The sequence below is a fragment of the Herpailurus yagouaroundi genome, unplaced genomic scaffold (genome assembly GCF_014898765.1).
Source record: "Herpailurus yagouaroundi ecotype Mexico unplaced genomic scaffold, PumYag 139, whole genome shotgun sequence".
Classification (NCBI taxonomy): Eukaryota; Metazoa; Chordata; class Mammalia; order Carnivora; family Felidae; genus Herpailurus; species Herpailurus yagouaroundi.
Genome location: NW_024412394.1, coordinates 67,027,704 through 67,040,877, shown reverse-complemented (window position 1 = coordinate 67,040,877; position 13,174 = coordinate 67,027,704). Strand labels below are relative to the sequence as shown.

The 13,174-nt window shown below is 42.1% G+C and overlaps 1 protein-coding gene across 3 annotated transcripts in view; it reads right to left on the bottom strand.

Moving 5' to 3' along the window:
• ARMC2 (armadillo repeat containing 2) overlaps window positions 1–13,174 on the bottom strand; it is a 107,878-nt gene that overhangs the window by 72,703 nt on the left and 22,001 nt on the right. For all 3 annotated transcript variants that reach the window (XM_040474326.1, XM_040474327.1, XM_040474328.1), the window contains one exon: window positions 8,980–9,187. In XM_040474326.1, the coding sequence (XP_040330260.1) occupies window positions 8,980–9,187 (208 nt within the window). The remainder of the gene's footprint in view (window positions 1–8,979; window positions 9,188–13,174) is intronic.

Here is a 13,174-nt window from a genome sequence, read left to right as displayed (position 1 = left end):
TTTGTTGACTCCTGCTTTAAAGCAGAACTATAAAGACATTAAGAAGGATTTGGAAGCGAGGGGAAAAAAAGCAATAAATTTATTTCCATTTGGAAAAAAATCACATGTAAGAAAATGGGAAAGAAAATTTTAAAGGTATTTTAAAAATTTTAAAGCCTATTTAAATTTTAAATGTGCTAATTATCATAAGCATACGATAAAAAGAAAATTTAGCAAATTTTGAGCTAAACTTTCCTTACCCTAAGAAAAAGACACTTCATTTTTAGAATTAGACTCAAGTTGTATAGATTCAAGTCAGGAAGTAAATATTTTAGGCTTTGCAGCCACACAGTCTCTACAGCTACCCAACTTGGCTGCTGAAGTGGGCAAGCAGCCACAGACAATAGGTGAATGAATGGGTGTGGCTGTGTTCCAATAAAACAGGTAATAGGCTGGATTTGGCTCACGGGGCTCAGTTTGCTTACCCCTGCTTTGTAGTCTCTTTAGATTCTTTGACTGCAATTTGAGAAGGCCATCACCAAGGAGTTGCGGGGGGGGGGGGGGGCTTTAATCATGTTTTCATAGCCTGAAGCCCCAGACATATAGTTTCCAGACATATTAGCATTCTGTCTTAATAACTAATGTTAAAAATAGAATTCTACTTAAACAGCTACATACAAACATAACAAAATTGAAAAACATGATTTTAAAGAAATGCTCATATGATCAAAATTTTAAGTCTTCCAAGGTTTGTGGCCCAAGATTTAAAAAGCACATATTTAGAAATTCTACATATAATCTCAATACCCTGTTCGGTAATCACTAAGAGGTTATTCTTCGAGTGGTACTTGCATAAACTTGATTAGACATGGCTTCATAGCTAACCATGTTAGCTTAACTTAGTGAAGCTCAAATTCCCCTAGCTTATGCCCACCAACTCCAGTTATTGAAGACAGCACAGGGGAAGTGCCCTGCAGGTCCGCACCATTCCAGGGACTATCCAAAATGACCAAACGGAAGAATTCCCCTCAAAGGAATCTCCAGGAAATAACAACAGCTAACAAACTGATCAAAAAGGATTTAAACAATATAACAGAAAGTGAATTTAGAATAATAGTCATAAAATTAATCACTGGGCTTGAAAACAGTGTAGAGGACAGCAGAGAATCTATTGCTACAGAGATCAAGGGACTAAGGAATAGTCAGGAGGAGCTAAAAAATGCTATAAACGAGCTGCAAAAGAAAATGGAAACGACCACGGCTCGGATTGAAGAGGCAGAAGAGAGAATAGGTGAACCAGAAGATAAAACTATGGAAAAAGAGGAAGTTGAGAAAAAGAGAGATAAAAAAAATCCAGGAGTATGAGGGGAAAATTAGAGAACTAAGTGATACACTAAAAAGAAATAATATACGCATCATTGGTATCCCAGAGGAGGAAGAAAGAGGGAAAGGTGCTGAAGGGGTACTTGAAGAAATAATAGCTGAGAACTTCCCTGAAGTGGGGAAGGAAAAGGGCACTGAAATCCAAGAGGCACAGAGAACTCCCTTCAGACGTAACTTGAATCGATCTTCTGCACGACATATCATAGTGAAACTGGCAAAATACAAGGATAAAGAGAAAATTCTGAAAGCAGCGAGGGATAAACGTGCCCTAACATATAAAGGGAGACCTATAAGACTCAAATTCCCCTAGCTTAGAGTACAAGTCCACGGCCTCAAGACACCTCAGGCAAAAAGCCTGTGACTTCCCACGGTGGTAGCTATGGGGGCTTCCTCGTCCAGGAGAGGAGCTGTGGCTGCCCTCTTCCAGAGCGAGTCACTGCCCATGCTGGTTCTGGGCACCTGCACCTTCCGCTCTCTGTTTCCTCCCTCACGTCCTAGCGGGGTACTGACACACGGCCATCTTCCACCAGAACTGCTGCAACCGCTGCTTCTCAGTGGGGTCCTTTGTCCCAGGCTCTCCCCTCTCCCTGCCCTTCACTCTGCTGCCAGAGTCCGTCTTGTCTTCTGCTGAAAACCTGTCAGTGGCTCCCTGCAGTCTACAGCCTCCAGACCCATGCTCCTGCCGCACCGGGCCACCTGCCTTTCTTTGAACCTGCTGCCACCAAGTCAAACATCCTCAGCTTCTGCCGTTCTGTTAGCAAAAAGCACAATGTCCAACCCCGACGGAAAGTGAGCCACAAGAGGCATCCCAAAACCACGCACCCCAGGTCGCCTCCCCTGATCTTCAAGTCAGAATGAAGTGCTCTCATATCTAAACTCCCAGGGCACAGCTTCCAGCTCTGCTTCCGTTCCCCCAGCATCGGAGTTCATCACTGAACAGTGCTTCCAAAACTTCCATGTGCATTCACATCATCTGGATATCTTCTAAAAATGCAGATTCCAATCCAACAGGTCTGGGATGGGGCCCGAGATTCTGCATTTGTAACTATCTCCCAGGTGATGCTGACGTTGCTCTTCCAGAGCCCACACCTGAGCAGCCAGCCTGCTGCCGTGCAAGCGCTTCATGGGCAGGGTCCATTTCTCTGTCTCCCACCACCGCCCCCCCAACCCCGACCCCTCAGCTTTGCTTACCGAGAAATGCTTATCAAATGGAAACAGTGGAGTAAGGTAGGACTCTACAAAATCCTCCTGGCCAGTGCTTGTTTTTTCCAAATGGAAACAGTTTTTCAGGCACATTACCCTTAATTTCTTAAAATAATAATGACTTCATTATTTTTGAAAACAAAAATGATTCATTTATTAAATTTTTAAGGCCAGGCAATATAAGAAAGTACAAAGAAGATTTTTCAAAAAACCATCCAGGACCCAACCACCCATAAGTATTAATATGTGGTAAACATCATTCCAGACATATTTTGCATATATATTCAGATGAAAAGAGAAAAGAAAGAAGAGGGACTTGGAGGGAGGGCAGTAAAGGGCACATATAAATGGGATCATACCATACGTGTCATTGTAATTTTAAAGTATTAAGTATAAATTTTACTTGAATTTAACAGAGAAACAGAAACTGAGATGAAACTGAAGGAATTGTAGAACTTCAGATGGATGGGTCTTCCCAAGAGATATTAGTTTCTAAAAGATCTCTCTGAAGTTAAGAAAAAAAATAATGAAAAACATTAGGATGCTGAAGTATTCTTTTTTAAATTTATATTTCACTTCCAGACTGTAGCTACTGACAAATCTATTTCCTCTCATGAAGTGAAATAATTAGTACTCACACTTCTTCCCAAGTACTGGTTTCGGTTATTTACATGACTATTACATCATTAACGTTTCTGTTCCATAGCCATCATTTTCAGACTTTTAACTCACTATGAAAATAAAGTCAATACTCACCATGAATGCCTTTACCATAGCTTCTTCATTTCAGAATTTTGACTCATCATTTTGATGTCAAGACTTTTCTAGAAAGTGCATGTGTACTATAGTCCCCAAGTTCATTCACATCTGGAAATGTCTATCTGTTGCCTTTGTACTCAAAAACAACTTGGCTGGCGATACAGTCTTGGGTTATCCTTCTTATACTTAGAACTTCATTGACACTACTTCACTGTCTTCTGACACTCAGAGGTGCTCTAATAAAGCCAGAGGCAGCCTGCCTCTTCCTCCTTCTATGTGACTCACTTGTGCAGCCTGAATGGTCATAGGATACCTTCTTCCATTTATCCACCCAATCAACAATTACTAATTGAGTGTGTACTATGTCCCGGGTATTCTAGTGCCAAACACTGTCGGAAGTATCTCAGTGTGGAGTATTCTGCCTCAAACTTTGTTGGGACAGGATGTGTCCATTGAGGTTCAGATTCAAATTTTTATTTCAGAAAGTGGTCTCTTCCATTCTCAATTGGTTCTTGTGAGTACCAAAGGAGTTAATGTATGTAAATCACTTGGAAGAGTGGCTGGCACTTAGCTGAAAGTAAGATAGTACTAGGAGGGGGCGTGGAAGAGGACCCTCTCCTTCAGGAATACCAATGCCATGCCTCCCGTATCAATTTCAATTGCTCCACTCATTTCATACTTTTCATTCGTTTCTTTTTGAGTGGTTTCTTCTAACCTGTACACCATGTCTCATTACATTTTCAACTGTTTTCATTCTCACTTTATTTCTAATATGACTTTATTCTCCATGTTTACACATTTTTCTTTCATTTCTTGAGAACTGGAAACATATTTTTCATCTCTTTAGGTTGGCTTAGAATCTCTAATTTGAATTCTTATAACCCAAAGAAGAGCTCCTTTTTCCTTTTTTAAAAAAAAATTTGACACTATGGAAAACTGTTCTAACTCTTGTTTTTAGAGGGCGGTTCCTTTTGTGATCCATTTTCTTCATCTGTCTTTTGTTATGTTTTTTACATATCTATGCTTGAGTCCTCTGTTAATGCTTGTCCTCATATTATTTATCTCTAAACAGAACAATTTATTTGTTGAAGAATGAACAGGATCCACCAAGGCAGAGAGTTAGGATGTTCTGTGACTTCAACTTCAGTTAGCTTTCTTGAACAATCCATTTTCTGTTTTGTTTTGTTTTTTTCTTAACCTGAAGCACGTGTTCCCTTGGTCTGTGTGTAGCAAGTTTCTGTGACTCACAGAAAAGCCCTGTTACATGATAGGCTGCTTGAGTTCTAATCTAGCAAACCCTCTTCCCCATGTATATAGACGCGCACCAGCTGGAGGAGACCATCACCCTCAGCACTGTTCCCCTGTCTTTTCACCATCTGGATCTTGAATGGGGTCTTAACAGGGGCATCCCCCCTTCTTCTGTGGCTGGCCCACATCCTTAGGTTTCATTTCTTTAATTAAAGACTATTGGATATGTACCTTTCTGAACTAAGAGACTCACTCTTGGGGAAATCTGTTTCTTGCTCTATGTCTGAGGAGGTCAATGTCTGCTCTCAAATTATCCCTTGTTTTCATCTACATTCCATAGACTCTGGCAGGTTAACTAGACTCTTCTGGTTGCAATATTCCAAGTGACAAAAACCTAAAGTACCGTAAGCCGTCCCTGTCAAAATAAATAAAGGAAAGAAGAGAAAGGAAAGAAGAGAGAGAGAGAGAGAAAGAGAGAAAGAAAGAAAGAGAGAGAGAAAGAAGGAAGGAAGAAGGGAAAGAAAGAAAGAAAGAAAGAAAGAAAGAAAGAAAGAAAGAACGAACACATTGGTTCACAAAACAGAGCTATCTACAATGTGGATATGGTGGTCTCAGGCACAGCTAGATCTAGGGGTATATAAATATATCATCCTTAAACTTGGTCAGTAGCTCCATTTCCTTGGCTCTGTTTACACATCACTTCCCCTCTCAGAGTTATCCTCCACGAAGCAATGAAATGGCCACTGTTGGCTCTAAGACCACATCATCTTTACCACTTACAAACTTGACAGAGCACTTTCCTCAAAGGCTTTGGCAAAAGGCCCAGAGAGGAATTCAACTGGCCTGTTTGGGATCATGTGCGCACCCTGAGACCAACTGCTTTGACTGGTGGGTTGGAGAACTCTGATAGCCAGTCGGGGGCCTCATAATCACCCCTGGGAAGGTATCTAGGGAACACAGAGTCCCTCTCTAAACACTGACTGAGCAGGACTTATTATACGACGCAAGGCGGCTCGCCCTCCAAAAAGAAGTATGCTAGGTAGACAAAAATAACCAAGCCCATATGCAGTGTAAAGTTTGCTCCATGTTTTATAGTTTGGGGTTGGAACTATTTCTCTATTTCATTGATGGCATTTATTTCTGTGTTTTTCATTCTCTGCTGCTTTTGTTCAGTTTCTGCAGAATGCCTTTGCTTTACCATCTTTAACCAGAAGCCCTCATTTCTTATTTTTTTAAATGTCTATTTATTTATTTTGAGAGAAAGGGAGAGAGAGCATGCAAGCTGGGGAGGGGCAGACAGAGAGGGAGAGAGATAATCCCAAGCAGGCTGTGCACTGTTAATGCACAGCCCCACACAGGGCTCGATCCCCAAACCATGAGATCGTGACTTGAGCCGAAATCAAGAGTTGGCCGCTTAACCAAATGAGCCACTCCGATGCCCTCCTCTTTTCTTATTTTTGACTCCCAAAACACTATTGGCACTTGACAACTTACAAACAAGGCTTTTAAGCCTTATGAATCATTCTACCACCTACAGTGAAAACTGGGAGGAGATGGGAATGAAGGAGCACAGTTGTTTCCATTTTACAGATTAGAAAACTGAGCCCAGCATGCAGATAAATCAAATGGCTGAGAGAGAAGTAAACCTAAATCCAAGGATCACAGCTCCCAGCAAAGAGTTCTTGACTGCTCTTGGGCTTTCCTCCTGAAGACTGCATTTCCAAACCACAATAGTTTGAATATTTACACAGAAAACCTGGATGGGTAGATGGATGGTTGGACGGATGGACACAGATATATATATATATATATATATATATATATTTTAATGGAAGCTTTATTATTTTCAATCCACGTGCCAACTCAAAGTAAGAGACAGTGTAGTGTTGCTACGGGGCAGGCCTGCCAAACCTTAAATGGATCCTTAAATGGACACACAGAGACTGGCGTAATTGCACCGCTGTTTGAAGATGACAGGTTGATAAGTGCTTGAGAGTATGTTCTCTTTTGGAAAGTTAAATAGTCCCCCAAGATCTTGTTTATGATGATGCCTTGCTTAGCAAATCCTTTTTCCATCACGACCGGCATAAAGTGAAACTCCAGTCCATCCCAGGTCTGAGTTGTCCATATTCTAAGTGAATTCTCGTTCACTGGAACAAACTGACCCTTTACTCCCCAGCTGAAAAGCACTCAGCGGGAAGGGCCGCTCCCCCATTCACGGTGTAAGGACCGTGCACGGGCAGCAGGCGCTCACTTCCTCTGTCCCCTTGAAGAGATCTGCTGGTCTCCTCAAGCCGGAGTCATCTCATGCCTCCTCCTTTTCTACTTTGCATTCCCTTCCCTCCCTTCTCCTGCCAGCCCAGCTCACTGACAAGAGCCTTCATATTCCACATTATGGTTTAAAGATGGAAAAATGTTAATTGAGTAAGGCTTTAGCATCAAAACTGGGAATACTCCACTGCATAGCAAAGATCATTTCTTGGAATTATTCACTTAAATGTTTACAAGAAACAATTATCAAGTGTCCCGGATTGATTCACAAATGCAATTAATGAAGGAATTGCTAATAGTTTCCATTTTCCGGTTTGTTTTAATCCTACTGTATAAACTGTCTTTTTGGCGCCACTCCACCAAAAACCCATCGATGATGAAAGGAGGTACAGATTCATAAAGCAGAAATGTTACTGGAAGTTAAACTTGCCAGGGTGCACTGCAAACCCAACTCAGACACAATCATTACACGACGCAAAAGCCATCCTAACAAAACAGAAAAAAAAAAAAACAATTAGTGCCGCTGCCAACACCTCATAATTCTGGACAGTCAGGAAGAGGTGATTCCAGTCCCTAATTGATTTCTCCTTTGCTGTTTGTGGGATCAAATATATAACTGAAAATGCCTTTGCTGTCCCTGACGGAAGACAAAATGAACTCTGGCTTGCCAGATTATTCTGCAACATCTGAAGGTTTGCAAAATAAAATAAAGTACAATAAAATAAAACAGCTCTTGTCTGGTTTTTCCTCGTCAACTTTAATTACTATAAGGATGGGTGCAGCAAGAGAAATGTTTCCTTTTCGCTTCAGTGCTGGAGCAACACGAGCTCTCCCACAGTCTTTCATGTGCAAGCTCTGAGGTCTGCAGCCTATTCTTACTCACCGACTGGAAAAGATTGGTTGCAATGGCCAGTTTGATGTTTTGTGCTCAGCTCCCAAAGTCCCAATTGGAAGTCATTCTCTTCCACTTAAGGAGACATTTCATTTTTCCTTTAATTTAAAAAATGTTCTGAACGCAAAGCAACATTACAAGGACCGCTGGGTTGCCTAATATAAATTCCACATGCGCGACACTCTTCAGGCTGTGTCAGCAGACAAGGTCAGTTTAGCTAAACTAACCAGCTGCCAAGCAGCCAGTTCCGGGAAAATTTTAAGCACGCTGCGTGTGTACAAGCCAAAGTCAGACCCAAAATCTAAAGTGAGGGCAACAAGCACTCGGTCTTAAAATGGCCCATGGAATTTAATCTTGTTAAGCAAATTTGAACCAGGCAATTGTCCATAATGACCCAATGGAAAGTCAAAGAAAAATATCTCTAACTGAATGACCCTGTCCAGTCCAGGACCTTCTGCCTATCTTGGCATCATTATTGGCTGGGACTGAAGAACAGAGGCTTCTCTCCCAACTCCACCCCTGACCCCCATCCCTAGTTATTCAAGGCTTCTTTAGGAAAACACCAGGGTGAGAATTCACATGGTCTATACAGTGAACATTTCTCCACAAATCTTTAATATGATAAGAAAATTGTTCCTCAATTTTTTAGGGGAAGCCCTAGAAAGCCCTGCCTAGGAACATGGTATGAAATAAAGTAATGCCCAATAATTCATTTTATGAGGTATTAGTAGACAGATACCATGGATAACAGAAATCTATAGGATTCTTCTGTTTTAACTGTTTACCCATTGACAAAATGAATGTTTAAATCCAAGTATCTACTGGAGAATAAAATAAGTGTCCACTCTTCAATGGAATTAACAACAGTGAACAGTGAACCAGTCCAAAGGGAGGGAACAAGAGATTCCAGGCCAGGCAAGAATCCCAAATAACGCACAAACAGAACAATCACTCATCACTCAAGGGCTGGCTGGAACAGTCTAAAGCAAAGACTATTGACACTCCTATCAACGCAGCACTTGGCAGGTATGAATAAACGTTTTCCCAAGAATTAAATAGGGAATGATGTAAAATCAACTCCATCTAGCCATGAAGAAAAAAAGTCTTTCCTATTCATGCATCATTAACTTAAAAATTTGTTTATGTAAAAGGGAAAATGCAAATCAATCATCTCCATAAGATAAGGAAACAAACTGGTATTGACAGTTATCCAGACCAGAAAATCAAATCAAAAGAATACTGACCCTCCACTTCTGAGATGAGATGGCAAGGATGTTGTCCCTTTAAACATTTCTTGCTCCTGAATTTCACTGAAGCCTCCATCGTAAGTTAGCTGAAGTGGGTGACTCTTTAAGTGGCCCATGGCGTTTGATTCTGTTAAATAAATCCTATTTATTTTCACCATAGGGTCCCCCTTCACAACAGTTTCTTTGGATTCCACTGTCTTCTTTGCTGTAACAATCAAGAAAATGTTTCGTCAAAGTATTTCTTACTTTAAGAATCATTATTTCAATGTTTTTTTTTTTTTTTCAGTCTGAGAATTGGTACAATGTAAAAGTTATATGTTACTTATAACCAAGTCTGGAATTGTACGGCCAAAGCCTACCTGGACACCTACAATACCTCACCACTATTTCAGGCTTGGTGGCACCAATTCATCAGAAACGAGTGGGATCTTCTCTTGACGCTCTGAGTCTACCAGAGGACAAACACTCAAATTAGGTTTATGAATAACTCCGTCCACATTTAAATACATCTGCATCCCAGAGTGATGACTCCTTTTCCTGAATTTAATCATGTTAATAATTTTTCATTCAAAAAATCTTGAGTGCCTCCATGATATCAGGCACTGGCCTACACATTCAAGATGTAGCAGTGACAAAACAAAGATCCCTGACTTCTTAGGGCTTATATCCTAATAGGTATGAAGAGATAATAAATAATATACCATGATAAATGAGGTATATTATAGAATAACTGCTACAGAAAACAAAACAAAACAAAACAAAGCATAAGTAGAAAAATGGAGAAAACTAAAGAGGATTGGGGATGGGGGCAGGTAGCAGTTTTGAACAGGGTGGGTATGGTAGGCAAACCCTTAATGGAGGCAAGGCATCTGGCTATCAGTTGATGAGGGACAATCTTCCTTGCAGAGGGATTAGCAGGTATGGAGGTCTTAAGGCAGGAGTGTGCCTGGCATGCTTAAGGCACAATAGGAGTGGAGTATGTGAGGGAGAAGAAGAAGAGAGGTGATCAGAGGGGCAGTAGCCAGATGGTGGAGGCCTTACACACCACTGCTAGGTGGTAGGAAGACAGCTTTGGCTTATAAGGCTTTCTAAAGAGGAGTAAGATAATAAGAGTTGCAAAAAGTCCAGTCTCTAAACTGAAACATCTATTGTGTCTATGACTGCAGATTCTTAAACTTGTGATACAACAGTGTTTATCAACAAATGGCCATTAGGCATAGTTCATCTGTGATGCTGCTACCATGCTTGAATCTCTGAGAGAATATTTTTTTCAAAAGGGCAGGGAGGGATGAGATTTTATAGAAAAACACTGTTTTGCGAACACCCAAAGTGTCTTTTTCTGCACTTGAACGAGCAAACCAATAAAAACCAACAAAACCACTTGGTCCACTCTTACCAAGCCCCCTGCTTTCAAAACAATGCATTTCAAAACTGAAAAAAACTTTAGAGATCAGCTAGCCCAAATTTCAATTTTCAGATGAGAAAACTGAAAACCCAAATGTTAAGTGGCCAGTCTCAGTTCACAGAGCAAGTTTGGGGAGAGCCGGGACCATACAGTAGGAGGAGCGTAGGCTTTGCCCTTCCATCAGACTTGGGGTCAAGTACTGGCTGACCCTTGCAGGCAGGTCACTCAACCTTTCTCTCACCTTTCTCAGTAGTCCCCACCTCTTAGGGATGGGGTGAGAATTAAACAATGTGGCCTAGTAAAGTGATTTACTCAAAACCCAGAAGTTATTTCATCATCATTAAGGGAACCCAAGAATCCCGACTTCTGGTCCAGGGCACGCTCAGTAGCACCACTCTGCCTTAAATATCTTTCCTACTGAATAACAAAGCACATGTTTTGTTTTAGGTCACAAAGCATCTTTAGCCTATTCCTATATTTTAACATCTGTTTCTTTCCTTCATTTACTCCATGGATATTTACTAGGCACTCACTGCTACATGCCAGGTGCTGCTCCAGGTGCTGGCAGTCTAACCAAGAAGTCCTAGCAGTCAGGGAGCTTCTCTTCTAGAGGGTAAAGACACCCATACTCATGGGGGAGTTGCTGCAGCCCCCTGTAACTTCACAATCTATTGGGGTGAGCTGTCACTCATTACTACAGCGAAGAGCTGCCCTGGGGCTCAGTCTTCCAGGGTGGATGGTGGATGTCCACCATTAAACTGAGCATTCATAACAATGCCCTGTGTGTCCCTGGTAAATATCTGTAGCACATTTTACTAATTTTGTAATGGATCATGGCTCAACTTCAAAAGTCTACAACAGGGGTGACTCAATCAGTTAAGTGGCCAACTTCAGCTCAGGTCATGTCCTCATGGCTCGAAGGCTCGTGAGTTTGAGCCCCACGTCTGGCTCTGTGCTGACAGCTCAGAGCCTGGAGCCTGCTTCAGATTCTGTGTCTCCCTCTCTCTCTGCCCCTCCCCTGCTCGCACTCTGTCTCTGTCTCTCTCTCTCTCAAAAATAAATAAACATTAAAAAAAAGAAGTCTACAACAAATAGTATTACTATACAGGAACGGTTCCATTTCACAGATATTGCTTTGGCACCTACTATATATTAGACCCTGTTTTAGGTTCTCAGGCTCTTTTCCTACCGAAAGAAATAAAGAAAACCTCTCTTCCTACTGAAGCTGCTCAGTCTAGTAGGGGAGATAGAGAGGCGGACATGTAGAGAGAGAAATGCAGTACAGCATGGTCTGAGCCAGTAAGGGTGGTATAGAGAACAGGAGAGTCCTAAGGGGTGTGGAAGTTGGTCAGGGAAAGATTCATAGAGGAGGCAGAGCCTGAGAAGTATTCTTCAAGGATTAACAGGAGGCAAAAAGGAGTTCTGTGAAAAAGGAACAAAAGTCTGGAGTCAGAGTTAGCTTTATGTGCATACATGCTGTATAGTCAAGCAGGGCCCCACACAAAGAAGGGCCTTATGCTTGGCTGTTGCCATCTTGAAATTCCCAATAATTTAATAAAGAGCCCCACATTCTCATTTTGCACTGGGTCCAGCAATTATAGAGCAGCTCCTGCAAGAGGCTTGAATCAGCAGGACCAGGATGGGAAACTGCAAGGAGTTCCAAACCGCTGGTGCACAGGCTGTGGGGGGTAGGGAAAGGAGGGTCAAAAGAAGGGCCTGGAATGTTAGGCTAGATCACTACGGAGCTGTGCATGATGAGGAGCAGAGATTTTATCCCCTAGGCCAGGAGTCAGCAAACTAACCACCAAATCTAGTCTGCCTCCTGTTTTCGTACTGCCTACAAACTCAGAATGGTTTTTACATTTTTAAATGGTTGGGAAGAAATCAAAAAGAGAACACTATCTTGTGTCATGTGAAAATTACAGGAAATTCAAGTTTCAGTGGCCATAAATCAGTCTATGTGGCTTTCCCACTACAACAGCAGAGTTGAGTAGGTTGAGCAGAGACTATATGGCCCATGAGGTCTAAAATATTTACTCTCTGGCCCTTTACAGAAAAAGTCTGCCAACTTCTGTGCTAGGTCAGCATTTCCCAAACTGCATTTTTCAAAAGATAGATTCCACAGTCAAGTACATTTGTAAAATGCTGGGTTGAATTAAAATTAAATAGGCATCTTTACTGACCCTCAAATATGCCCATGTGTGCCAGGACTCTCCAAGAGGGAGAGGAAGCAGGCAGATTGATTTGAGTGCTGAACCACTTTTCCAAGGGAATGCTGGGACTCAGTTTGGCAAACACTCCTTTAAGGCACAGGGAGCCCTCCAAAGGGTTTTCAGCAAGAAGATGATGCAATTTGATTTTTATTTGCTTCCTGGCCCATATGGCACACACAGAAAATAATCATTTTCACGGTCCACTGGGATGAAGGGAGAAGGCGGCCGCTCACAGCCATGTGTGGTTGGCAGCTTGGTTTCTCCAGGCTCTTCTGGCTGCTCTAAGGGCTGAGGGTCATCAGTGAGCTGAGGGAGGATGAGAAAGGGGCCTAGAAGGCCAAGCACAAGGCAAGAGGTGAGAACAGAAGTGCAGCAGTGGTAGGAAAGGGAAATGCGGACCCAGAAGATGCTTAGGAAGCCCATTTAGGAAGCCTGACGAGGGCTCTCCCTGTGAAGGCAAAGAGGGCAGGGAATGGGGGGGGGGGGGGGGGAGACTGCCCTGAGGTCTCTGTCCAGATTGAGTAACTGGGGCGGCCTTAGCATCACTGCCATGTCCAGCCGAAAAGCCTATTTC